The sequence below is a fragment of the Urocitellus parryii genome, chromosome 8 (assembly GCF_045843805.1).
Source record: "Urocitellus parryii isolate mUroPar1 chromosome 8, mUroPar1.hap1, whole genome shotgun sequence".
In the NCBI taxonomy this organism is placed as follows: Eukaryota; Metazoa; Chordata; class Mammalia; order Rodentia; family Sciuridae; genus Urocitellus; species Urocitellus parryii.
The window spans coordinates 112997401-113021975 of record NC_135538.1 but is presented as its reverse complement, the minus strand read 5'-3'; the positions used below and the strand labels follow the sequence as shown (position 1 = coordinate 113021975).

At 55.3% G+C, this 24575-nt stretch overlaps 1 protein-coding gene across 2 annotated transcripts in view; it reads right to left on the bottom strand.

The window, feature by feature from the left end:
* Window positions 1–2252: 2252 nt before the first annotated feature.
* Window positions 2253–24575, bottom strand: part of Mdga1 (MAM domain containing glycosylphosphatidylinositol anchor 1) — a 52273-nt gene continuing 29950 nt past the window's right edge. The window contains exons 3-17 of one of the 2 annotated variants that reach the window (XM_026383667.2): window positions 21749–21923; window positions 20310–20506; window positions 19419–19551; window positions 18936–19205; window positions 16291–16620; window positions 12779–13075; window positions 11727–12011; window positions 10034–10185; window positions 9058–9235; window positions 8787–8810; window positions 7813–7965; window positions 7333–7467; window positions 3326–3456; window positions 3016–3124; window positions 2253–2382 (exon numbers count right to left, since the gene is read on the bottom strand). In XM_026383667.2, the coding sequence (XP_026239452.2) occupies window positions 2291–2382; window positions 3016–3124; window positions 3326–3456; window positions 7333–7467; window positions 7813–7965; window positions 8787–8810; window positions 9058–9235; window positions 10034–10185; window positions 11727–12011; window positions 12779–13075; window positions 16291–16620; window positions 18936–19205; window positions 19419–19551; window positions 20310–20506; window positions 21749–21923 (2661 nt within the window). In that variant the 3' untranslated portion in view covers window positions 2253–2290. The remainder of the gene's footprint in view (window positions 2383–3015; window positions 3125–3325; window positions 3457–7332; window positions 7468–7812; window positions 7966–8786; window positions 8811–9057; window positions 9236–10033; window positions 10186–11726; window positions 12012–12778; window positions 13076–16290; window positions 16621–18935; window positions 19206–19418; window positions 19552–20309; window positions 20507–21748; window positions 21924–24575) is intronic. The other variant, XM_077802001.1, reaches the window with a different exon arrangement.

Genomic DNA, 24575 nt, shown 5'->3' with positions numbered 1-24575 from the left:
CAGCCAGGGCAGGGAACAAGGCTGAGGGGGACAGGTCTGGGGCTCACGGAGATTCCAGGAGGAAACTCTTGGGGCTCCAGCATGGACCCCAACAAGGGCACCGAGGAAGCCTCTGGAAGGTGAGAGGCCCTCAGTTCCCTCCCTTGGGTTCTGGTGCCAGGTGCCCTCCAGCTCCATTAAATCAGAACCTCTGAGCGGGGACCTAGCACCAGAGCTTTTGAAAAGACCCTCTGGTGGTTACGCTGCAGCCAGGGCTGGTGCCAGGGTTGGTGGACTCCATGGCGCCAGGCAGAGCCTGTGGAAGTGCTTCCCATCCTGGGCTGGCTTGTGCTAGGCAGGAGCAGGGGCGGGGAGAGGGGTCAGGAGGCTCAGAGGAGGAGCTCACAGTCTAGTCGGGGCGACAGATTCTGCACAGATGGGACAATTAAGGAACAATACCCGGCAGACGTGATGGAAGCATGTGCTGGGAACCTGGAACGGCTCACTTCAGACAGAGGCCTTGGGCGGGCGAGGAAGGCAGCCGCGCTGGTCGGCATCAGGAGGCCCCGCTGCAGCCTGGCCGGGCCACCCACCAGCTGTTGGTGATGATGATAACAGAGGCCTGACAGAGCCGGAGCCCAGCAGCACTGGCCATGGTCCCCGCCTGCTCCTGGCACGGCAGTGCTGCTCAGGATCCAGGCTCTCTCTTTGCAGCTGTCCCCACCAAATGCTCCAGGAGCAGCTCATGACACCCCCACCGAAGGTGCTCGCATTCACTAGGGTCACCTGGGAAGCTCCATCACCCATAGGAGGGAAAGGTGGGGTTTGGGGCTCTGGTAACAGCCGCTCTAGACTCCCCATAGGGCTGGAAGCAGGGGACATAACATTCATGTCACCGGGATGACGTGCATGGGCACTCAGAGACAGGCCAGACCCAGCCTAGAAAACCGCACACAGACTCCTTCTGCATATACTCCTGCCCAGACATGTGCCCACAATGGTGTGGGCGTGTGCATACACACACATACACACACACACACACACACACACACACACACAAGCACGGACACACAGGACTCATCCTGGAAGGGGCTGGGGCTCCTCTCTCCCGTGGAGGGCTGGGTGGGCAGCTCAGGGTGGTGTTGGGGAAGAGAGATCTAGAAACTGTTCTGTCCATCTCAAGCTCCAATCCAGGACCTAGGGACAGGAATTCCTTTCACAGCTCCCAGGGGACAAAGGGACTGGAATTACCCCACCCGTCTCACCCCCACCCCTACAAACTTATCGTCCTTCGCCGACCCTGTGGGGAGGGGGGCATGGCCCACTGGACAGGGCTTTGTAGGGCTCTGCCCTTCACGCCCGCCCCTGGCCGCAGCACCCTATCAGACCAAACACATCAGAGACGAGGCTCTGCTCCCACTTTCGGTGGCCTCGACGGGGCCATGGAACCACCGAGGCAGGCTTCTCCTCGGCCGAGCCCCCGTCTGAGTCCCAGCTGGGGCTGAGGTTAGGTGGGGACTGTGCTCTCAGGAGTCCAGTTGCTGGTGGGGGTGGGGGTGGGGTGGGTGGGGAAGGTGTCAGTCTCCACACTGAGCAGGCCCAAGACCCTCTGCTGGGTCCCTTCCATGGGGGCACAGTGAGGAGGGGATATGACGTCCCAGAAACAGGTCAGGACCTGGGGTGACTGACTGGGGTCTCCCCGTTCCAGCCCCCACTCTGAGAACAGTTGCGGGCAGCAGGCGCCCCACCTTCTCTGTCTTCTTCTGGGACAGTCACGGAGCTCACCAAGTCCCACCTGGCCCTCCTCTGACCCCTGCCTCCTCCGTCCTGAGGAGTCCCAGAGTCTGGCCAAGGGCAGGGCTCCCTGTCCGCCCACTCTTCTGGCAAAGCCACCAGGCTGGAGTCCGGCCTTGAGTTGGGGGACAGCAGGGAGGGTCAGAAATACACCACAAGTGTAGCCAGGACAAGGCCAGCGTCGCGCCGCGGTCCCTGGGGTGGCGGACGCCATTTGGGCAAGTCCCCTGTCTCCGAATAGAGAAGGTGCTGGCAGGTCTGATAGAAACTTGTGCTTTAATAGATCTCTGTGTGTGAGTGTGAACGTGTGAGTGTGTGCGTGTGTCGAACAGCGTCTCCAGGGCCTCAGCGCCGGGCCTCAGGTCCTTGTTTTCTGTTCGTCCTCGCAGCCAACGCAGGCCCCCTCCCTGGCGAGCCGGCCCTTCCCCTGGGCACCCCGGCGGGCGGGGGTCAGTCTTTGGTACGATGTGGACACTTTGGTGTGCCGGGGGCGGGGTGGGGGGCCACGCAGCTCTCATCATCTCTGCATCGCCAACAGGAAGATGACCACGGGCCCCCAGAGCCGTGGGCTGGACCCGTGGGGAGCTCTGCTGCCCGGCATCACCACCACTGTGACAGGAGACAGAGGAGACAGGCCAGGAGCTCCCGTCAGCTCCGGCAAGGGCAGGAGAGGCAGACAGGCTGGCTGAGGGAGGGCGCCACAGCCCTGCCCCATCTCTTTGGAGGGCCTGAGGGTGGGCACTCCATGCAGATGTGAGGTGGCGTGGCTCAAGGGTGCACAGCCTGCGGGCTCATGCTCACTAAGACACAGAGCAATTTACCACACCTCAGTGGGCCTCAGTTTCCTTATCTGTAAAGCGGGCCTCCAAGTTCAAGTGTGGCTGTGAGGTTTCAGTGGAACATGCACATACGGGTTTCTGTACCTCGCCTGGTACATAGTAATCCCTCAATCAACCGGAACTGTTAGAATTGGCAACACCTGGCCCCGGGAAGGCACAGGTCACACCTGGAGCCACAGTACTCAGACCCAGGCACTGGAGGTATCTGATACAGTAAGGAATTCAGTAAGTTCCAAGGAGGGCAGGACCCAGGGCTTCCTGGCCAAGTCAAGGGGGGCCAAGATGGGCGCACCTGCACACCGGCACGCTGAACTCCTTTCAAACCAACACCTTCCCGCAGCAGACAGATGCCCCCCGACGGCACCCACAGCCTCAGCCCCCCCGCCCCCTTCCCATCGTGCACCTTTATTGGGATCCATCTGCTTCCGGGGACACTCTCCTTTCTTCAGTGTGACGTCATCTATGGCGATATCCCCCAGGTAGCCGGAGCCTCGAACCCCCTCAAAAATAATCTGGGGGGATCAGAGAGCAGGGGACAGGAGATGGGGATCTGCCAGGCCCCAGGGACCCCCGCCCCAACCCCTTCCCCTCAAGGGGAGCCCCGCAGCCTGCTTTCCTCCTTGGAGCCCCGGGAGCGAGCCCGAGGACAACCCGAGTGCTTCCTGTCCAGGCGACCCCAAGCCTGGGAGAGCCTCTGGGCCCCATGGACTCACCTGGAAGGGCCCACTGGGGTTGATGGGCACATGGGCCTGCTGCCACACGTTGCCCTTATTGCCACTGAGGGACCAGGCGTGTGTGTCCAGAGCCCCTTTGTTCCGGGACCGCACAAGGAGGTTGAGGGAGCCTGTGGCGGGTGAGAAGAGAGGGGGTCACTGCCTGCACTCACCAAGCCACCCACACGGCTGCCCCCGAGGGATGGGACCTTCTCCCTGTCCGCACACCTGGTGCAACTTGTCATTGCCATGGTGAGCAGGGGACCACAGCCAGAAGGAGAGGACGGTGGCAGTTCGGATCTTTCCTTCCCTGTCAATCAACCAACCTGACCCCACACACCACCTGTCCCCTCTAGACAGGAGCCGTCCCGGGCAGCGGGACCTCTATCTTAGCACAAAGCAGACCTTCCCAACAGCACAGTTGCACACCATGGCCGTACGCGATTCTGAACGTGGAGCTGGGGACTTCAACTTTTTAATATTTACTTTAAAATACTTGTAAATGGTGAATAAAGGTGGCCCTTCCTAACCATGACTTCTCTAATGCTGATCTAAGAATATTAGGTCCCATGCTTCATAGTGATGACTGAGAGTGAGATCTCTGAGGCATTAGCCGGGAGGCGCTGAGCCATCTGCCCACAGACTCAGGGATCTGCAATCCTAGGGGTGCCGAGGGGCGCTAGAGAGAAGGAGGGGTCACGGCTGGGCTCAGAGCACTCAGGCAATGCCCATGTCCTTTCCCGTCTCTTTGTAGCCCACCTCGAGCCCCCCGTGACATGAGAGACCTGGCTCAGAGGGAAGAGGAATCAATCTTAGATGGCGCCTGGTGGCTGGCATTTCCATGGCACTACCCACAGACAAAGCCACACCATCTGTGACACCAGATAGACCTGCCCCCCAGTGGGGGGGGGCCACCAAATGTTACCTGCCTGGATTGAAAAGAGTTGGCTGGGACCAAGGAGTGCCGGCGAGACACAAGGCCTGGGGACAGCTGGTGCCCAGAGCTGCCAGGCACTGGGGGGCGGGCGGGGAGGGGAGAGACCACAGTGAGAAGCACCCCTCCCCAGCAGGAGAGTCAGGCCGAGGAGCACCCAGCAGAACGGGTGACATTGGCAGGACTCAAGGCCCAATGTCCTTTAGGGTCCTTACTAGCCCCAAAGGGACCACCCCGTCTTCCCTGCTTAGAGATCTGTCCCCACCCCCTGGGGTCCGAAGACAGTCCCCTCGCCTCTCCTTCCTCCTCCACCACGGGCACCCTTCAGGGCTGCTTTTTCACTGCTCAAAAAAAAAAAAAAAAATTCCTGTCCCCTTCTCTGTGCGCTCCATCAGGAACAAGGTCTGCTCGGTGCAGGGGCTTCCTGACATCCCCCCACAGGGGTCAGCCAGAGCCCAAGACCCTCCACCCCTCCTACGAGTGAATTGCTCGCTTCCTTCCTCCCTGTCTTCCTCGCCACCTCCATAAGGGGCCACATGCAGAGTCAGGGTCCACTCCAGCTTGCCCATCCTGGCCTTTCCCACTGCTCAAGATGCCTCCCCACCAGGCCCCCCTGACCAGATCCTTCTTGATCTGTCTGCAAGATGTCTCTGAAATGCCTCTTCCTCCAGGAAGCCTTCCTAGGCTTCACTGGGAGCCTACGATCCTGCCCATAAACCCTGAGTCCATCAGCCACGGCTCCCCACGCAGGCCACTGTCCACTCTGTGGGATGGCAATCCAGGGGAGCCACAGCCGCTTCCCTATCAGACTCCTTGAGGGAATGTGGTCGGGGCCAAATGCCTGTCAGTGCTCAGTGATTAAATGTTGAATGAAGAACTTCCATGGCTGTCATCAGGGTCTTCATAGGATCTCAGGGTTGGAAGTCACCGGGGTCTCACCAAGCCCCAGCCTCACTGTCATTCATTCATTCATTTAACTCACTGAGCACTTGCATGTGCCGGAGGATGTTCCAGGCACTAGAACAAGACAAAGCTCCCTGCTCTCGTGGACCTCGTGTTCTCCTGATGGTAAACAGGGAAATAGCACAGGGGAAAGGAGACAGCTCTTTCAGGTGGGACAGTCCAGGACCTCTTTGAGGACACCCAAGTGAAGGGAGGGAACAGTGTTGCCGACTCGGGGGCATCACGAGCAAAGGCCTCTAAACCAGGAGGTGCCTCAAGTTTGTAAAGAAAAGCAGGGAGCCCCCTGTGCCAGAGCCAAGGGCAGCAAATAAGGTCAGAGGAGCAGGCTGGGGGCTGGAGCAGCCGTGGAAGACCTGGAGAAGATGGGGGGGAGGCTTCAGAGGGTCCTGAGCAGGGAGGAACGTGATTTAGGACAGCAGTCCCCTCCACGGCATCCCTTCAGGACAGCTCTCCTGTCCAGGGACCGGCTGCTCAAGACAGCAGCATCTCCCCAAGAGAGCACACTCCTTGGCTGGGCAGAGCTGATGCTTCTAAGGTCCTCCTTGGGTGGACTCAAACCTGCCTCTTGGAAGCTTTAGCAAGATCTGTCTGTCACACAGACTGTCCCCTCGGGCTTTCTGTCTCCCTGTTCATAAGACCAGATCCTCAGACCCTAACTGGACCCAACACACTCCTCCTGGCACTGGTCTGCCCCTCCTGAGTGGACAGTGACCAACTGTCCCAGTAGACCCAAGACAAGACAGAGGGGATGTGAGGATGGAACTGGGAGGGGCCGGGGCAAGCCAGCAAGAACTGGCACCTCTAACTGGGGAAGCCGAAAGGAGACCAGAGGGCTGGGCAGGCAGGGCTGAGCCATCCTGGTCCCCCACCTCACTACTCCAGAGAAAACTTCCCCCAAAGTTCACACCCATCCGTGGGCAAACTGGTTTGTGTGGGTGACCCGGGGCCCCCTGTGGGTGCAGAACCTCCCACCCCACCCATTCTGCTTCATCAACCCCCCCCCCCTTGACCCATGGCTCCACCCTGGAGGTGTATGCTTGCTCAAAGTCATTCCTCTACTAAGAGCAGAGGAAAACGACTAGAAGCTCCCTGTGGACTGATAAAGGGTGATCGCCAAGAGCAGGAGAGCACAAGGCAGTGCACAGAAGGGGAAGGTGTGTGTGTGTGTGTGTGTGCATGCTGCCTTCTCAAGGCATAAAGTATCCCTGGGGATATGCCCCAATCTGTCTATTGATTGTCTCTGGGGAGGGGCTCTGGGTGGCAGAGGAGGGACATCTTCATTATGTACCCTTTTTGAATCGTTTGACCTGGGGGAAATACATGCCCTTTCCCAGACCTAAACAAAATTTTAACAATCATCATTTCCTCAGCAGAACCTCCTAGGACCAAGCCCCAAGAGTGGGTCAAGCTGTCTTGGCCCCACTGCAACGATGGCCCCTAACTCCTCTCTGATGCCATTAGTTGTTTGATGTCAGTCTGTCTCTCTCTCTCTCTCCCCCTGGGCTGTAGGTGACAAGAAGACAGGAAACTCATCCATCTCCTGCCCCGCAGCACCTGATACCCGCAGAGCCAGCGTTGGCTGAACTGATGAGCTCATGGATTAAAGTGACACCCCTATTAATGCCATCTCTTCCCCAACAGCATTCCTGAAGTGTACTCTCATGCTCAGGAAGCAAGACTTCCTCTCAGGTCTCATAAAGAAGCACCCTTCCATCCCAAGTTTAGGACTTGGGGAAGTCAGTCCCACATGAGGGCTGTGCTGTGTGGTCCCGGGCAAATGCTTAACTTCTCTGAGTTGTACGGACATCCCTGGCATCTGGCAGGCCCGCGGTATATGCCAATGCGCGGTTGTTCCTCCATCCCCTGCACGACTTCCACCTCCTCCTGTTAGACCCTTTTCATTTGCACTCAGGAAGCTGTGATCACCTCAAAACCTCAGACAGCTGAGGTGGTCTCCTCCCCTGGCCAACCTTCTGCCAGGTCCCTTCAAGGACCGTGGTTTAGCCGAGTGGGGAGGCTCGGGCCTCGAGTGGGCCAGCCCCCGACCTCCTGCGGCCCCTCTTCCCTGCACCCGGCATGCTCTCGGGCAGACTCCTTGTCCCAGACTCACCGATGTGCTTCCCGTACATGTGGTAGAAGAAAGACACGCAGTAGAACTTGGCACTGGCATTGTAGAGGGGACTCACCAGCCTCGCACGGTCCCCCAGCTCCCGGGGCCTCGATGTCTCAATGAACATGTAGTAGCCTGCAGGGAGGGGGAGATGTGCCACCAGGCTCCTCCTCACGTCCCCCCCCCCCCCCCGCCCCGGCCTCTGACGGCCTCCCGACCTCACCCTGCCCTCCCCACAGCCCTCACAGTGCAGCCCAGGGCTCTGGGCAGAGGCTGTGCGTTCTGAACGCCATGGCTAATGTCTCTTTTTCCTGCTCCTCAGTGGGGACAGAGTTCTGTCCTCCCTCTGAGGACAGGGCTGCGCCTTCTCAGGGGATCCCTGAGGATCCCTGAGGATCCCTGAGGTCCTCCACCCTCAAAACGGGGCTGCATGGGCCCAGCCCCCTCCCTGCTATTCCCAGCCACAGGCAATGTCCTTACCCTCAGGGGTGCCACTGATGTCAGTGGGGGGGCCGGTATTGGGGGAGCGCTTGGGGTTCTGGGTGAGAGCATTCTGCCGCGTCCAGTCGAAGTTGTCTGTCAGGTCCTGGGTGTAGCCACAGATCTTCTCGTCCTCAAAGTGGCAGGTGTTATCTGCATCAGGGCATGAGGAGCCGCAGAGAGGAAGAGGCTCAGGACACACTTGTTCCCAGAGCAAGGCTCTGTGCCCCAGACCCTTCCAACATGCAGTGAAGCTTAAGGATCCCGTCTCAGAATAACGATCTTAGACACATTAAATGAAATGTACAGAATTACAAAGGAAATCAATTATATTGAAGTAAAGTTGTCAAGATATTTTTATAATTTGTTATGTAATAACTGGGCTGCTTTATTGTCTAATTAAATCACAAAATCTCATGTTAGGTCTAATCACGACTGTAGTTTTGAAATACTAATGAATGTAAATGATATTTAGAGCTGTCTGCAACAACTGTCAGATGATGGGAAAACACTGGATTTCCACTGATGACAACGTCACGGGTCCTGATTTGCTGCCTGTGGTTTGTTGCGTATTCATTATTGAAGAGGAATGTTGAAATCTGCTAGAAGTTAGGGAAATAACTATACGCCCCTCCCCAGGTTCATGTACCCCTTGAATTCTATGCACAGATCTCTTGGAGGTTCGTGGGTCACAGATTAGGGAGCCCTGCTCCGGGGAACAGAGGGTATGGATTAACCTGCCTTCTTTTTCCCTTTGGGGACAGTGTACACCCCACCACCAACAACAACCAGCCTTTAAGCCCCAGAATATATCCTGGATGCAAACGGCTCCATCCCAGGCCTCAGGTGGCTGGCCCTGACCCCATGACAGGGAGAAGTCCCTTTCTGTGTCTCTCTCAAAATCCCTCCCCCCTGCCAGGAGAGCCTTTGTGCCCCTGAAGGGAAAGGGAAGACATGGGGTGCAGAGGTCTTACCTGAAAGGTTCGGAGAGTTGATGGCTGAGAAAGCAAGCAAGGAAACCAGGTCAAAACCAAGTGTGGGGCTGTGCAGAGGATGCCGGGGCTTGGGGTGAGGGAACAGGTCCTCAGAGCCAGGACTGGGGACCAGCAAGCCTGGCCTACGGTGACAGGGTAAGAGAGCACACAGTGGGGAGCTCCGAGTTCAGGAACCACACAGGGAGAGTAGAGGGAGCCCCTGAGCAGGAGCTGGGCCCACCCTTCCCCACCCCCCACCACCGTCACCTACGCTCTGTGTAGTGGATGATGCGGGAAGCCATGTCACCAGCCCCAAAGGTGGTATAGGGCGTGAGGCGGACTTCATAGCTGTGGGGCACACGGAGATCAGTCAGGAGATATTCCAGCAGCTGCCCCTTCTCCACACGCCGCACAGGGATGGCCTTGACCATGGCATTGTGCTGGTTCAACTGTAGATACAGGGAGTTCCCAGATGCCCGGCAGGCCACGCCCTCCACTGGAGCACCAGCCTAGAGCCTGGGGTGACCTGGTGGGAGTTGGGGGCTGGCACTTGGGAAAGCAGAAAGAACAAAGGCCTAGGACATCGGGCCCTTGGACTCCTCATCTATTAGAAGGGACAGTCGCCCCTTGCAGGTTCTCTACCCAGGGCTGCCAGGTATGGAACAGTTAGTGTGTGTTGGACGCAGTTCTAAATGCTTTGCCATTAATGAACTCATTGAATCCTCAAATGAGATAGAATATTAAAACTAACCTCCATTTTAAGATCAGTAAGTGAAACAAGACATAAGCTTGCCCAAGCTGAACTCTAGCCTCCATAGTGTCCCCCAGAGCCACACTCTGACCCTCCACACCCCTGCCTCCTGGCTGGGAGAACCACACGGAATTAGGGCAGGCAGGACAGCGCACACAGACTCTGCCTGCATCGCAGAGGCCCCGCTCCAGCCTCCACACCCACGAGTAGATTCTATGTCCTGCTCACAGGCCCCCCATGCTGGCCCCCCCATGAACCCAGCTATCTCTTGCCCACCTCTCAGGTCTGTGCCAGGGAAGATAGGTGCCTAGCGGTTCCCAGTTCCTGCTGCTACATCCAGAACACTTTTTCTCTGCCCCTCTGAAGAGTTTTTTATGAGAGGGTCAAAGCTTCCGAGTCCCTGTCTCCAGACCCTTCCTCTGTCCTTGAGGAACATTTCCAGGACCAGTCACACCACGCCCCACCTGCTTCAGGGCCCTGCTCCCCCTTGGCCCACCTGGCGGACACTGAGTCTGTAGTTGAGCACAGGGTCAACAGCGTCCGGCTCCCTCTGCGTCCACTGCAGTACGTAGGAGTAGTTCTTGGACAGCTTGTGGCTGCGGGTGGGGTTGGGGGTGTCGAAGTAAAACTCCGGGCTGTAGGCTTTGGCTGAGAGGGCAGGGAGGGGGGGCACGGGCCCATGGAAGGGTGGGGATGGGAGAGACAGAGAAAGGAGGCGTGGGAAAGGGAGACAGGAGGGGGGACATGGGAGGGAGACAAAGAGAAAGGAAGCCATGTGAGGAGAGGTGATGTTGGAAGAAGAGGGGAAAGGGAGGATGAGGGTGGGGAGGAGGGGCGGTGGAGATGGAGAGAAGGGAGATTGCAGGTCCCAAGAGATGATATTGGTGAGAACAAAGAGGAAAAGTCATGGAAGAAAAAGGGAAAGGGGAAATTTGGGAATTTGGACACAGGGAAGGGATATTAGGGAGAATTGGGGGAAAGACACAAAGAAGGATCAGGGATATTGAGAGGAAAGGAAGAGAGGAAATGGATACAGGCCAAAAGGTGGGGAGCCAGGGAGAGTGTGGGAGAACAGGGGAGAAGGGAAGGAGGTGGGAAATGTCACAGGGGCCTCTGACTAGCAGGGCTGAGTGGGTGGGGAAGGGGCTGGGAAGGTGGCCAGGCCTGCAGGCCTAGCCCCCGGCTGTCAAGTGGGGGGACCAGAACAAGAGTTGAAGGGACACCCAGGCATTTAGGGGCTGTTGGAAAAACTGAGTGCGGTGGAATGGAGGACGGGTGGCCTGCAACTCTCCTCCAGGGCCCAGCGGCCCAGGCAGGAAGGTGGCACTTCCCAAATGAAGGAAAAAGGAGGGGTTGGTGTCCGACCAAGCAGCGCCTCTTTGTCCCCCTCGACCCTCTCCATGACTTCCATGCCTTTCTGACCTTCCACTGCCAGGGAATGCCTTGGTGTAGAGTTGGAGCTGACGGGAATTTCTGGGCACTAAAGGGCCTGTACCTCTGGAGTGACAGCTCAGGGGATGTGTGCTGGCGGACCCAGCTCCAGCCCTGACACTCCAGAGAAGCTGCTGAGGAGCATTTTCTCCCCTCTACACTACCGTCGCGTCCATCTGCCGGCCCTGGGACCAAGGAGGAGTGAGAACCGAGATGGTTGCCTTAGGGCTAGGACCCAGGATGGAGTGTGGGCGGGGCTGTAGGCTGGAAGCACAGAGCTGGGATTGGACAAGGGTATAGGGGGTGGAGCTTATGCGTCCTGTAGGCGGGGCCTAGATGCTGCGCAGGTGGGTCTTTAACCCCAAGAGCCTAAGCTTGGTGAAAGCTGGGTTTGAAAGGGGTGTGGCTGTAAGAGGCCAAGGAAAGGGACTCAGCTATAGTGGGCGGGGCTTAGGACAAGTATGAGTGCCCCTTGAAAGGGGAAGGCCTAGATCTAGAGAGGGCGTGAGTGGAGGGGACCTAGCTCGCTGTCTGGAGTGGGCAGCGCTGTAAGAGGACCTCAAAAATTGGATCTGGGTGGCATCAGGCGGGCTCTGCACCTGGCTTGGGCGGGTCTTGGAAAAGCTTGGATTCATGACTGGTGCAGGCGGACATTAAAGGAACTGGCGCAGTCAGGGATGGCAGGGTCCGAGACGGGGAAGGGGCCTTGCCCCAGGTCGGTGAGGGTGTGGGCGGGGTGGGGCCGACGGGACGCTCACCCGAGACCTGGAAGAGGCAGGCCGCCGAACCCACGTCGTTGGAGACGCTGCACTCGTAGCTGCCGCTGGTTTCACGGGTTACGGCGTCCAGGCGCAGCTCGGCGTGGTCCGGGGCCTCCGCGGCGGCGGGGAGGACGGCCGGCGGCGGCAGCAGCTGCCCTTTGAAGCGCCACACGGCCGAGGCGATGCGCTGGGGGCTGCCTCGAAGTAGCGAGCAGCGCAGGAGCACGGGGCGGCCCAGGGCCTGGCGCACATCCTGGGAAGTGGGCTCCACCTCCGGGGGGACTGGGGGCGGCGGTGGGGACAGCAGTTAGCTGGGCCTCTCCCCACCGAGTGGGGACTGGGGAGCGACCCCGAGGGGAGGCGACGCACTCGCTCTTAGTCCTGTGACCCTCCCAGCCCCGAAGGATCTCAGGGAGGATTCAAACTCACAACACGGTCACACAAGAGCCACGCTCATGCCTCCCTGGCCCGCGGATGCTCACTCCCTCCTGCCCATTCCGTCCAGCCCCGCTGCCCGGGTGGACCTCTAGTTGTGCCTTAAGTGGGGCCCTCACCATCACACCCCATGTAATATCGGGGTTTACAGCACTATCTCGAGAGCCAGATGGCTAGGTTCAAGTCTCAGCCCTGCTGTCATCTAGCTGTGAGAATTTAGACAAGTCACTTGACTTCTCTGTGCCTCGGGTCCCCTATTTGTGAAAAGGGAGGCATAATAGGATCTAGTCATAGGACTGTGGGGGTTCAATGAATTAATGTTGGGCATTAGTGAGTTTTCAACGTTTTGTTATCATACTGCGTTCCCCTTGAGGATCCTTCCTCCTCCTTTAAAATCCCGTTTTGATCTATCAAAATCAAGTTATTTCTATGTTCACAGGTCACTGGAAATGAGGATGAGACATTTGATGGGGGAATTGCGGCAAGGGACACAGATCCCGGGTCCAGGAGATTTGAGGCGGGCAGTAGTGGAGGGGTTGGTTGGGCTGAGGGGGTGATGGATGGTGGAGAAGCGCCAGGCTCGGAAGGTGGTCTGGTGGGTGGGGGAGACTCACACTGCACGTTCAGCTGCACCTGGGCCTCGCGAGGGCGCACGTTGAAGCCATTGTAGCGAGCCGTCTGGCAGCGGTAGGTCCCGCTCATGTCCCGGCTCACGCGCTCCAGCTGCAGCTTCCCATCGGCGGTCTCCTCCAGGGGCAGCCCCGAGGGCAGCAGGGCAGCCTCCTTGTCCACGCGGGACCAGAGCACGGGCGGCCGGGGCTTGCCTCGCACCTCGCATTGGAGCTCCGCGGGGGAGCCCTCGCGCACCGTCACCACCGCCCTGCCCTTGGGCACGCTGATGGTGGGCGGCACTGCAGGAGGAGCAGGCGACAGCAGGCAGGAAGTTAGGGCTCGGCCCAGGCCTGGGCTCTCCTTCCTCTTAGGTGCTTCCTTCCCCTACCCCAGATTCCCCTGGGACCTTCAGAACCCCCAAAGCAAAACCCACCCTCCCTGACAGTACCACCTCCTTCCTACATCTCTACCTCAGGGTCCCCCTATTCCAAGAGACCTGGAGTCCGCCTGGCCTGTTTCTTCTTCTCCAACACAACTAAGTACTGGGGATTCCACCTTTTGTGCATTTCTAAATCTCTCCTCTCTCAAGTCCCTCTCTCCTAACCCTGGCCCTGCCTCAGTTAAAACCTTTATCTTTTCTCCTCTGGAGTATTATTACAGCCTCTAGTCCCCCGACAGCCCTACCTTTTCTTCCAGAGTAATAAATGCCTTTAGCAGGGCGCACAGCCATGAGTAGTTGTAGCCACATAACTGAATTCTGGCCAATGGATGATGAGGGAAAATAAAGGTCTTTTTAAAATGAAGAGACTGTGCCATTCCAAGATAAAGTGACTCATGCTAAGGATGATGGAACAGCAAGGTAGATGGAACCCGCAGCCCTGCACAAAGGCACACTGCTCCACAGCAGATATCTGCCTGAAGAATTGATGCACACCTACATTGTCCAAGGCACCTGGGTTTTTTGGTTTTTTTGTGGTTTGTTTTTTTTTTTTTTTTTTTTTTTTTTTTTGGTAGTGGTGGTGGTGCTGCTGGGGATCAAACCCAGAGCCTGAGTGGGCTGGGCAAGGTTCTAGCACTGAGCTACCCCGCAGCCCCTAAGCCACCATTAATTAGAATTCTGTTATTCACAGCTGAATCTAATCCAACCCAACACATGGCACAAATGAAGAGTCTTTTGAAGACTTCCCTGGGTCCCATCCCATAAACCACATCAAACAAATTAAAATGCATCCATGCATTTTATCATGAAAACTTAAGTATTTAACATTAAATAGAATTAAATGGCAAATTATTATTTGTAAATAACTCTACCAGGCAAGCTAAGGTCCAGATATCTATAAACATCATTTATATCTTATAAACATTGAGACGTTTATTGCCTTTATTTTTGCAGTTTTTCTCTTTGTATTTTGAAGCCAGTTCATTTATTTTTTCCAGGTCTAAATCATTTCCAAGGACTCTTAAAAATCTGCCATGCCCTAGGCACCAGATCTATAAGCCAAATGGAGAAACAGCCCTGGGCCCCTTGCTGACTTGTAAAACATCCCAGCTCCCAACCCTCTCCATCCGCGCGGGCTAAAGAGCTGCTCTCCCTGTCCGGGCAGCCACCTTAGAGCTCAAACCCCTCAGCGCTGCAAACAAGGCCTAAGCTCCAGCCCCTGCTGCCCGTGCAGGATTCACTTGTAAGAAACACTCCCTGGACACAGCAAATCTCCTGCATTTGGGGAACACCCCCATTCTGTCTGGGCTTGTCCCCCTGCCTTGCAAATCCCAACATATCTTCCAAGGCTCACAGGGAGGACTCCTCTTCTGAGAAGCTTTCTCCGACTTCCCCAGGCAGCCTGGTACAGCTTCTCAGTGCCCCCAGATTGACCCACAGACACCTCCTTCACTTCCACGTCTCAATTCCAGAGTTTTCCCTGCCATTTCCTGCCTTGCTAACTGCCTCCCCAACATGCCTCTCCCCCCTTGGCCAGGCAGAGAGCTCCGAGGAGGGAGCTGTGACATTCACTTCTGGATCCCCAGATTCTCAAGGAGACCTAGCCCAGAGCGGTCCGTGCATTGATCTGCGGCATCTGTGGGTTCTGGGGGAGAAGCCTTTCCTGACCTCTCCAGGATCACTGGGTCTCCCCTTGTAGAGATGTCAGGAAGGGTTAGGCCTCTGGTCAATCTGTCACTGAGAGAAACTGAGGTCAGAGAGTTAAAGAGCCCAAGGAGGAGAGACTCCTAACAAGGAGAGTCCTCACTTCTGCATCTGGTCGTGTGAATAGCCGCCCAAAGCCAGCCTGCTCCCCCATACAAGATGCCTGGGATAGAGACATTCTGGGGAGTCTCAAGAGCTCCCTTCCAACAGCCTGTTGTTCTCAGTGCAGGCCCTGAAGCCAGGCTGCCTGGCTCTGCCCGCTCCACCGCTGACTGTAGTATAACCTTAACTAAGTTTCTCCAACCTTCTGAGCCTAAGTTTCTCCAACTGTAAAAATGATAAGATAAACTACTACTGAGAGATTAGACCACTAGGTAAATCACAAAGTGAACAAGAAAAACATAAAATCATCAGAACACACAGTAAAGAGTAAATGTCAGCCATTTTCATTTCATTATTATTTATTACTGTTGTTCTAGCAATAAAGACCCCAATCCTTCCCATGACCTGTTATGAGCTGAATTGTGCTCCCCCCTACCAAATTGATCTGTTAAAGTAAAAAAAAACCCAGTACTGCCTCAGAATGTGTGTATACTAGGGAGGGGGACAGGAGAAGTAATCCTAGTTACATGAAGTCAGAAGGGTGCTCCCTCATCCAGGACTAGTGTCCAACATTAGGACATAGACATGCACAGAAGAAAGACCCTGGAAGACAGAGGGAGATGGTGGCCATCTACAAGCCAAGAAGAGAAGCCTCAGAGGAAACCAGCCCTGCTGACCTTGATCTCAGACTTAACCTCTAGAACCATGAAAAATACATTTCAGCTACTGAAGCTGCCATCTATGGTACTATGCTATGCAATCTAAGCAAGCTAACCCAGCTATAAGACTGGACATAATCTAACCCTGATGACCCCTCCCAGTACATCTCACTCCATTCTCCCAGCCACACACCCCTCCCTTCAGTTCTCCAGATGCCTCAGTGCCTTTGCACATGATAATTCCTTGGGGCTGGCATTGCTGTTTTCTAAACTTCCCTTGCTGTCCTTTGCCTAATAAAATCCTGACCCTCTCTCAAATATCCCATCCCAGGAAACTCCCTAGACTCTCCTGTATCACAGTTCTCAATAATCTATTTATTTATGAGGCTATCTGAAAAAATGTTTGCCTTCCTATGAAGCTCAATGAGGACAAAGCCTATTCCTCCCACCCACTGTACTCCAGGGCCTAGCCCAGTGCCTGGCATATAACAGGGACTTCATAAAGTGTGCAGCATGAACAGATGGCACTCGGCTCACTTTCCCAAGCTACGGCCCCCACCTCCCCATCCTGGGCCTCTCTGGCTCCCTGGATGCCCCTCCAGCTGCCCACCTGTCTCGGAGGAGATGTTGACCTCCACGCTGAGGTCGGGCACCGGCGCCCCCGGGAAGGAAGCCATGCACAGGTAGGTGCCGTAGTCGCTGAAGTGCAGGTCGATGAGCTCCAGGCTGCTGGTGACGGCAGGCAACTCGGGGTCATTGCGGGTCACCAGCAGCCTCTTGGACATGCGTGCCGGCTTGCCGTTCTTGAACCACTGGTAGGTCACCTTCTCCTGGGGCACTGCATCCACGTGGCAGGACAGCTTCAGGTCCTGTCCCAGCTGGATGTTCTCGCTCTCCTTGATCACGTCGGGGGTGATCTGGAAGGTGGCATTCTTCATGGCTGCAGGGGGGCGGGAGGGAAGGGTGACGGGGCCTGGCCCAGAGGCGGGGTCCCACCCCCACCCAACCCGGCCTCCCCCGAAACAGGTCCTCCTGGAGGTTGGGGGCTGCAACCCACCCCCAGGAGAGGCCATTGCTTTTCTCTGCTCGGAAGCTGTTCTGCTCCCTCGATGGCTTCCAAAAGTCTGTAAAGCTCCCTGCAGGACAGCGAGTCTGGTAACCCGACAGCCACTGCCGATGGACGCGCTCCCAGCGAGGGGTACTGTCCTAGGCACTTCATTTAACCCATCCCACAGTCTTGTGGGGGCTGCTTTATTGTCCCCATTTCACAAAGATGGGGTTTAGGCAGTTTGGCTAACTGGACCACTACACGGCTGTATTTTTAATTTTTCATTAAATCCTTTTCTCTCTGTTTTTTTTTTAATTGTTTTATTTTTGGGTACTATGGATGGACCTCAGGAATACTTGACCCCTGAGCCACATCCCCAGCCCTTTTTGTATTTTATTTAGGAACAGGGTCTTACTGAGTTGCTCAGGGCCTCACTAAGTTGCCGAGGCTGGCTTTGAACTTGAGATCCTCCTGCCTTAGCCTCCTGAGCTGCTGGGATTCCAAGGGTGCACCACCCCACCCAGCTAGTTTTGTATTAAGTCTTGAATATGCAAAATCCCAACCTGGAAGGCGGCACCTTGTTTCCATCTAAAGAGTAGAACTTGGGGAAATGGAAGGGCAATTAATTTGTACATTTTTTTCCCTTTTGTGCTGGTTGACTCTCTGCAACAACTCTGTGTGATTTTATAATAAAAGACCAAAACAATCATCTTCCATGCAATTACATTAAAATACAGAGATAGAAAGAAAAGACTCTGGCCTTTTAAAAATGTGGATCTTGTTTGAAGCCAAGAGCTGGAGTTTTTAATAGGTTGGGTGTTAATTGGAAAGGACGCCAGTACAACAGCCACAAATCAGGACTGGCCCGGGCAAAACAAGCAACAGAGTCACCCTGAGACGCGATCATAGTGCCAATGTAAACTGAGATCTCACCAACTCAGGTTTTAAAGTCCAAATGGAATCAGGTGGAGGGAAATAATCTTCTGATAGGAAAAGTTCCGTCAAAGGAAAAAGTAGTCATCAGCCACTATTTCTTGTTATTGTTGTTGTTGTTGTTTTGGAGACAGGGTTTCACTAAATTGCTGAGGCTGGCCTTGAACTTGTGATCCTCCTGCCTCAGCCTCCTTAGTCGTTAGGATTACAGGTACATGCTACCACATCCACCTATTTCTTTCTCCATCTGACTAAGTGTAAGTCCAGAGAGAGCTAACTTCTTTCTGTGAGGAGAGTCAGAAAAAACTAACTGGTCAGTGAGACACGAACAGAGCCAATGTCATCAGACTCTCAACGAAATTTGGTAGCAGTTGTACTTTGGCTAAAGAGCTAAGAATGAGGCCAGGCACGGTGGCCCATACCTATAATCCCTGTAATCCTCAGCACAGGAGGCTGAGGCAGGAGGATTGCAAGTTCAAAGCCAGCCTCAGCAAGAGCAAGGTGCTAAGCAACTCAGTGAGACCCAGTCTCTAAAAAAAATACAAAATAGGGCTGGGGATGTGGCCTAGTGGTCGAGTGCCCCTGAATTCAATCCCTAGCACCCACCAAAAAAAAAAAAAAAGGAGCTGGGAACAAGCCTAGATCTTAAAAACAAAACCACCTAAAGCTGTACAAGTAGAAGAATTTGAAGTTTCTCCTCAAATCAGAATAGCAAAAGCGAGACCATGGTGAACAGTCATTGGTGGAACTACTGAGGCCGAGGGTTAGGGAGGAAAGGTCTGTGCTTCCTGAGACTGCGCTCCAATTTTTGTATCATTTTCACCCTCAGTAATTATCTTCAGAGTCACAGAAATGATTTGCTATTAAGGATTTGCATATAAAGCATGTGGAAATGTGTGTTATTTTCACTTAAATCCAGTTAATCATGTAGAAACCACTGTAAAGGGAGGAAGCCAGGAAATTTCTGGAGTGTTCACAGTTAGCTTTTTGCAGCATCCACACCCCAATCTAAACACAAACAAACTGTAGGTGATCAATACCAGCCCATGCACCTTCTTGGATTGCTGAGATTGTATCTGGCAAACACATGTGTATTCTAACTAAAGGACAAATGTTAGTCCTTCTGCCATCTGCTGGCAGATGACTGAATTGCAGGGAAACCTCACCTGCCCAGGGGAAGCCCAGGCCCCTTGCCCAGTTCACTGGTAGCTCCTGGAGGACAGGGGCCCTGTCTGCCTCACAGTCTCCCTCCCACCCCTCCTGAGGCCACTTACATCGCACCAGCAGGTTGACAGTCTTCTTGGCAGGGTTGCCCACGTTGTTGGTGGCTGTGCAGTTGTAGTAGCCAGAGTCCCGGGCCTGCGCTGACGGGATGCTGAGGGTGCCACCCTGGGCCAGAGCACCCAGAGGCAATGGACCAGGCCCGTGGGACCACTGCAGCTGGGGCAGGGGGTCCCCACCTGTCAGCAGACACTGCACCGTCACGTTCTCCCCAGGGTTCACCACCAGAGTTTCGTTCACAGACAACTTGAGGGCTGGCGGTGCTAAGGGGACAGGAGGTGGGGTCTTAGGGGACCGTGGTGACTAGAGGAGGATGAGATGAAGGGGCTGGGGAAACCTGGGCGGGGGGTGGGAGGAAGGAGAGGGGAGACAGGAGCAGGCAGAGGGGACGGGACTGGACGTGGTGGGGGGCACTGTCTCCTGGCTGGGGACTTGGCCCAGGCGGGCAAGGGGCGTGGGCCGGGAAGCGCCTGTACCCGTGGTGTTGGTGAGCCGGAAGGTGATGGCCTTGTCTGGGATGCCACACACGTTACGTACAGACACCTGGCAGGTGTAGCTGGCATAGTCCTGGGGCCGCAGGTTCTTCAGCTTCAGGACCTTGGTCTCCCCCTGGGCAGCAGGGAACCGCTGGCGTGAGGATCCTGCTGGGCTCTCCAGGGACCCCCACCCTCCTTGACCCAGCCCACAGGCAGCAGCAAATTCCTCTCCAAGTCCCCACTTTCCCAGTCCCCACCCACACACTCAGCCCAGGGACCCCGAGCCTGGGTGGGGCCGCTCTCCCTGCCCCCTGCAACGCCTCTCCACCGGCTCCTCTGGCTCTGAGGCTGCACTGGCACACCCTGGCCAGGACCTCAGTTTTCCTGTTCTGGGAAATGGAGGGGTGGGGCGAGTGTCCTGTTCCCTCTCACAACCCACATGGGGCTGGCCTGCAGGCCACACGGAGGGCTCTGAAAGCTACCTCCAAAAGCCCTCCCTAGCAGGACGGCCTCAGCACCACCTCCTGGGACCCCAGAGGGCCCTTGGGAGACATCTCCCTGCCCCCAATGCCTTCAGCACCCGCCATGGGTTTCTGATACTGTCAGTGGGCGGCAGGCAGGAGCTAGCCTGTCCCTCTGGGACCTTCTAACTGGCACTTCTGGAGAGCATGTTGCCTTGGAGGGACCCCTGTCCTCACCGCTGCTCCCTGACCTTTCTGCTCTGACTCCACCAGCCCCAGGCTGTCACGCTGCAATCAGCATCCGTGCCTCTGACCCAGGAAGCGAGCTAGGGAGGCCAGGCCACCCGGAGAAGTCCACATCAGGGGGCCTCAGCCTCTCCTTGGGGGCTGAGGGGGAGGATTGTGGGCTGAGCCAGCTGCCCCTCCTGACCTGGGTGTAGAGGGGCTCATAGATGTCCACCCCGTTGTCCTGGCTGTGGGACAGGGTGTCTGAGCCCCGCTTCCAGATGAAGCGGGCGGGCGGGTTGGAGTTGACCGTGCAGCGCAGGAACACCGTCTTCTCCTGGTAGAAGTTGCCTCGCACGTCACTCACGGTCTGATGCACCGTCAGCACTGGCTCGTCCAGGTCTGCAGCACACAGTCCCCAGGAGTCAGGAAGGAATGTCCCCAAGGTGAGCGGCTCAGCTTTCTCTGAGAAGCTCCTTTGCTGGAAGCTCAAAGGATGTTTCCAGAAAGCCAGGTGCTGCCCTCAGCCCTTTAAGCTTGACCCACCAATTAGAGGCAGGGGACTGGGGCTGATGGCTTCCCAGACTCCTCCCAGCTACACCTCCTCGGGGACCAGCATGTGGGTCAAGACACCCGTCCAGACCCATGCCCGCCCACCATGGGATAGAGGAAGGAGCTACGGGACCAGAAATTAGGGAACCCTGGTTCGACTCCCTGTTCGGCTGTGAATTTATAGTGAAACCTGCCCAAGTCCCCTCTCTCTGGGCCTCGGTTTCCTCACTGGTGAATTCGACTCACCTGGTGGCTTTCCACCCTGGTGCACAACAGACCCACAGGGAGGGCTTCTTCCTAATCCTGGCCCCCAGGCCCTGCTCAGTGATGGTGTCAGAACAGCGATTGCCTCTGGGGGCATTGCTGGCTGGGAGAGGGAACTTTCTAGGCTCCTGAAAATGCTCCACATCTTGAAATGGAGAGTGTTTGCACATACACGTGCTGCATAAGAAGGGATGGAACTGATAGCTTACGATCAGTGCATTCTATTAGATGTAGATTAATGCTCTAAATAAGTTTTTTTTTTTTAATCCTCATGTCAGGCCACATTTTTTATCATTTCTATCAGAACCTCTGGAAGTATTTTTTAAAAAGATGCCTGAAAGACCCTCATGTCCAGCCAGGCTTGTTGACTGGGTCAGTGTGTGGGTGGGTGCAGGGTCTTATAGGCATTTGGGGAGCCTCAGCTGCCCCTGGGGCAGAATCAGAGATGCGAGATACGGTGGGAAGAGCATCAGATCATGGGGGAGGTCCCTGGGTTCTCCATTCAGATAGACATTGTCCTACCCTATGCCCGTGGCACATCACATGCCTTGGGTACCTCAGTTTTCTGAGCTGTGGAAGGGGTATAATTCAGCCTGTCCTGCCCACTTTGCAGGGATGTTTCAAAACTCATATGGGATGACAGAAGGGCAAGTGTAAAAGGTACAGGGACACACGGGGAGGAGGGACAACAGAGACAACTCTAGTCCCCAAGACAGAAAGTCTCTACCACCTCCCCACACCGAGGTGCCACTTCTCCATCCTGTACCCTTCCCCACCTGGCCCAGGGTGGGGCGGCCAGGGCGCAGGGAGCCGAGGACCTGTACTCACACTGCACATCCACGCGGATGGACTTGATGGCCGGCACGCCCACGCCGTTCTCCGCCTTGCAGTAGTAGCGACCACCCTGCGTGCGCGCGATGCGCTCGATGCGCAGGGTCTCGTTGAACACCGACGTCTCCTGGAACTTGTCGGACGCGCTGCCTGCGGTCTTGGTCCACCGCACCTGGATGAGGCGGATCAGGCAGTCAGACCCAGCAGTGAGGCGAGGGCTGGGACCGAACACCCTGCCACAGTGACCTCTGCGAGCCCTGCTGTTGGCACAGTCGCACTGGAGGCACGTTCAGGGCTAACTCAGTCTGGTGGGAGTGCGCAGGTCTGGAGGGACACCACGGGATGACGAGCCCTGGGAATCCAGGGTCAGATGGAGGAGGCTTAGGGCAGAGGCATGGCGCTGTGGACCATGTGGACCACGTGGATTTGTGGCTGTTGCTACCCTCTCCTGCCTTTCCTTCCCCATCTGTAAAATGGAGAATATTATCCCTTCCTGGGGTTACTGGGAGGATTAAATGAATACATACTTTGTGCCTGCAAGTCTAAGAATTTCTCAAAATGTCTGTATTATTCCACTTAGTGGCTTAGTGACCCCCTGTAGGTAGCTCCTCTTTCAGCCTCAGATTTCTGTGTGCAAAGGGTCCATGGGGGACTGTCTCTAAGATGTCCTCCTGGTCTTCCCCTCTTCACTTTGTACGAGCTGGGTGACCAATAGGATACAGATGAGGTTGAAAAGCCTGATTTCCATCTTGGTCAGCTCTGGAGAAGGCCGGCTCTGCTGTCACTAAGGAGAGGCCTGCTTGGGGAGGAGCTGAAGCCTCCCCAGCTCCTGTGAGTCAGCTGGAAAGTGGAGTCCCCAGCACGGCCACCCACGCATGACTGCAGCCCTGGATGACACCACACTGCAGCCAGCGAGAGACCCTGTGCCAGAACCAGCCCACTCAGCTGCTCCTGGATTCCTGCCCCATAGGGACCCTGTGACCGTGTTGTGTTAAGCCCCTGAATTTCAGAGTGTTATGCAACAAGAACTAATAGCATAATGCCCACTTTGCAAAGGCATGATGAGGTTTAGAAAGTACACAGAACACCTCAACACAGTATCCGGCCTACATGAGTCACTCAGCACATTTCTCTTATTAATATTGCCATAGATTATGGGAAAATATCAATAATCGAATGAGCTACCCCCTTAAGGTGCCAGAGGTTTAGCAAAGACTGGTCAGTTCCAGCAGTTCCTGTTCCCACCCCAACCCCCATGGACCTAGAGGTTCTAAACCCTGGGGGGACTCTAAGGAAACCCATACTTAGATCAGAGGGCGCTTTGAAGAGAGAACCTTTCTCCTATTTTTGGACCTGGTGATTTTCCAAGGTGGGTTTGATTTACATACTGCTCACGACTCGGTTTGATCTCACCGTCTGCAGTCTCCTACCTTTCTTCAGTTCTCCAAAATTCTCAGCTTTGGTTTCCTCCTCTCTTGATTCTCCATTCTCCTTCCACAACGCCTACATTTATATCGTAGCTTCTCCTCCTATCCTCCAGGTCTTTTTACTTCTTTTTCACATTTTCTCTTTGTCTTCCCCACACTGCATTATGACTTATTTCCTCAGATCTATCATACAATTCCCTAATTTTCTCTTTAACTGTCTCTAGGGTATGGAGGCCATTTTTTTTTGGGGGGGAAGACTACATTATTTTTATTTCTAGGGTCTCTATTTGACTTTTATTCCTATCTAATTGAAGAGGTTTTTTTTAAATCTCCTATCTTATAAATTCTATTTCTTCCACCCTATCTCCCAATATTTTAAACAGATTTGTTTTGAAGATCTTTGGGGATTGCTCCTTTTCCTTCTAGTTACTCAGATATAAATTGTTCTATTTGCTAGGTCTGTGACCTGGCTTTCCAGATCCTAGTACTATATTTTAAATATGCTTTAAATTTCAACTGCACAGGCTTGAATTCAGTGGGATCATCCTCCATAGACGGGGCCATCTGGCCTGTCTGAGGGTAGTTTTATGGTTGCCAGTGTCCACGAGGAGGGATTCCTGATGCTGGCCAGTTTCTACGTCAGTTTCTTCACCAGGAGGATAGTGTAGGACACGGACAGGTCTAGGGCTGCCCTTCCTCAGAGTTGGTTCCGTTTGTGCCAACATCCCAAAGTAGAGAGTCGATTCCCGCTTGTGATTCTGGGCTGAGACAGCTCTTCTGTCCCCATTCATAGGTGGTACCACTTTACTGAGCTCTATTAAGTAGAGTCCAGTTCCGGCCTCCAGCCTCGTGGGTATTAATGTATCTGGTGGCGCAGTCGCCGTCTCTCCACAGACCAGGCCTGTCCGCCACTGCTCCCTGTCATGGCTGTGGGGTCCCTCTCTATTTCTGACTCCCAGATGGTCCCCTGTGAGGACTCCCAAGCCCACGCCACCCTCCACCCTGACCGCAAAGTGGGCCATGAGACATGTTCTAATGGATGCTCCATTAGAACAGAAGCTACAGCCGGGTCCTCACCTCCTGGAGGTGGAACATGGCAGGTGCTCCATGAGTATCTGTTGCAATTAAATGAGCAAAAAATAAAGAGGAGGCATTTCAGGGGAAGTCAGCAGCGGGGGCAGAGGTGGTCATGCGGGGGAAGGATGGGAAGGCAGGTCGGGCAGGAGCACAGGTGTGACAAGGACAGAGGTGGGGGACCGGATGGTAGAAAGTCTGGAGTTCCACCCCTCGGAGCTTGAGCGGCTCTGGTGAGTATCAACGGGGACCTTGGAAGGTCACTGAGCAGGGGGCAACATGGGTGGCAGGTTTGGGGGTGATCACTCCAGGAGCAGAGTGTA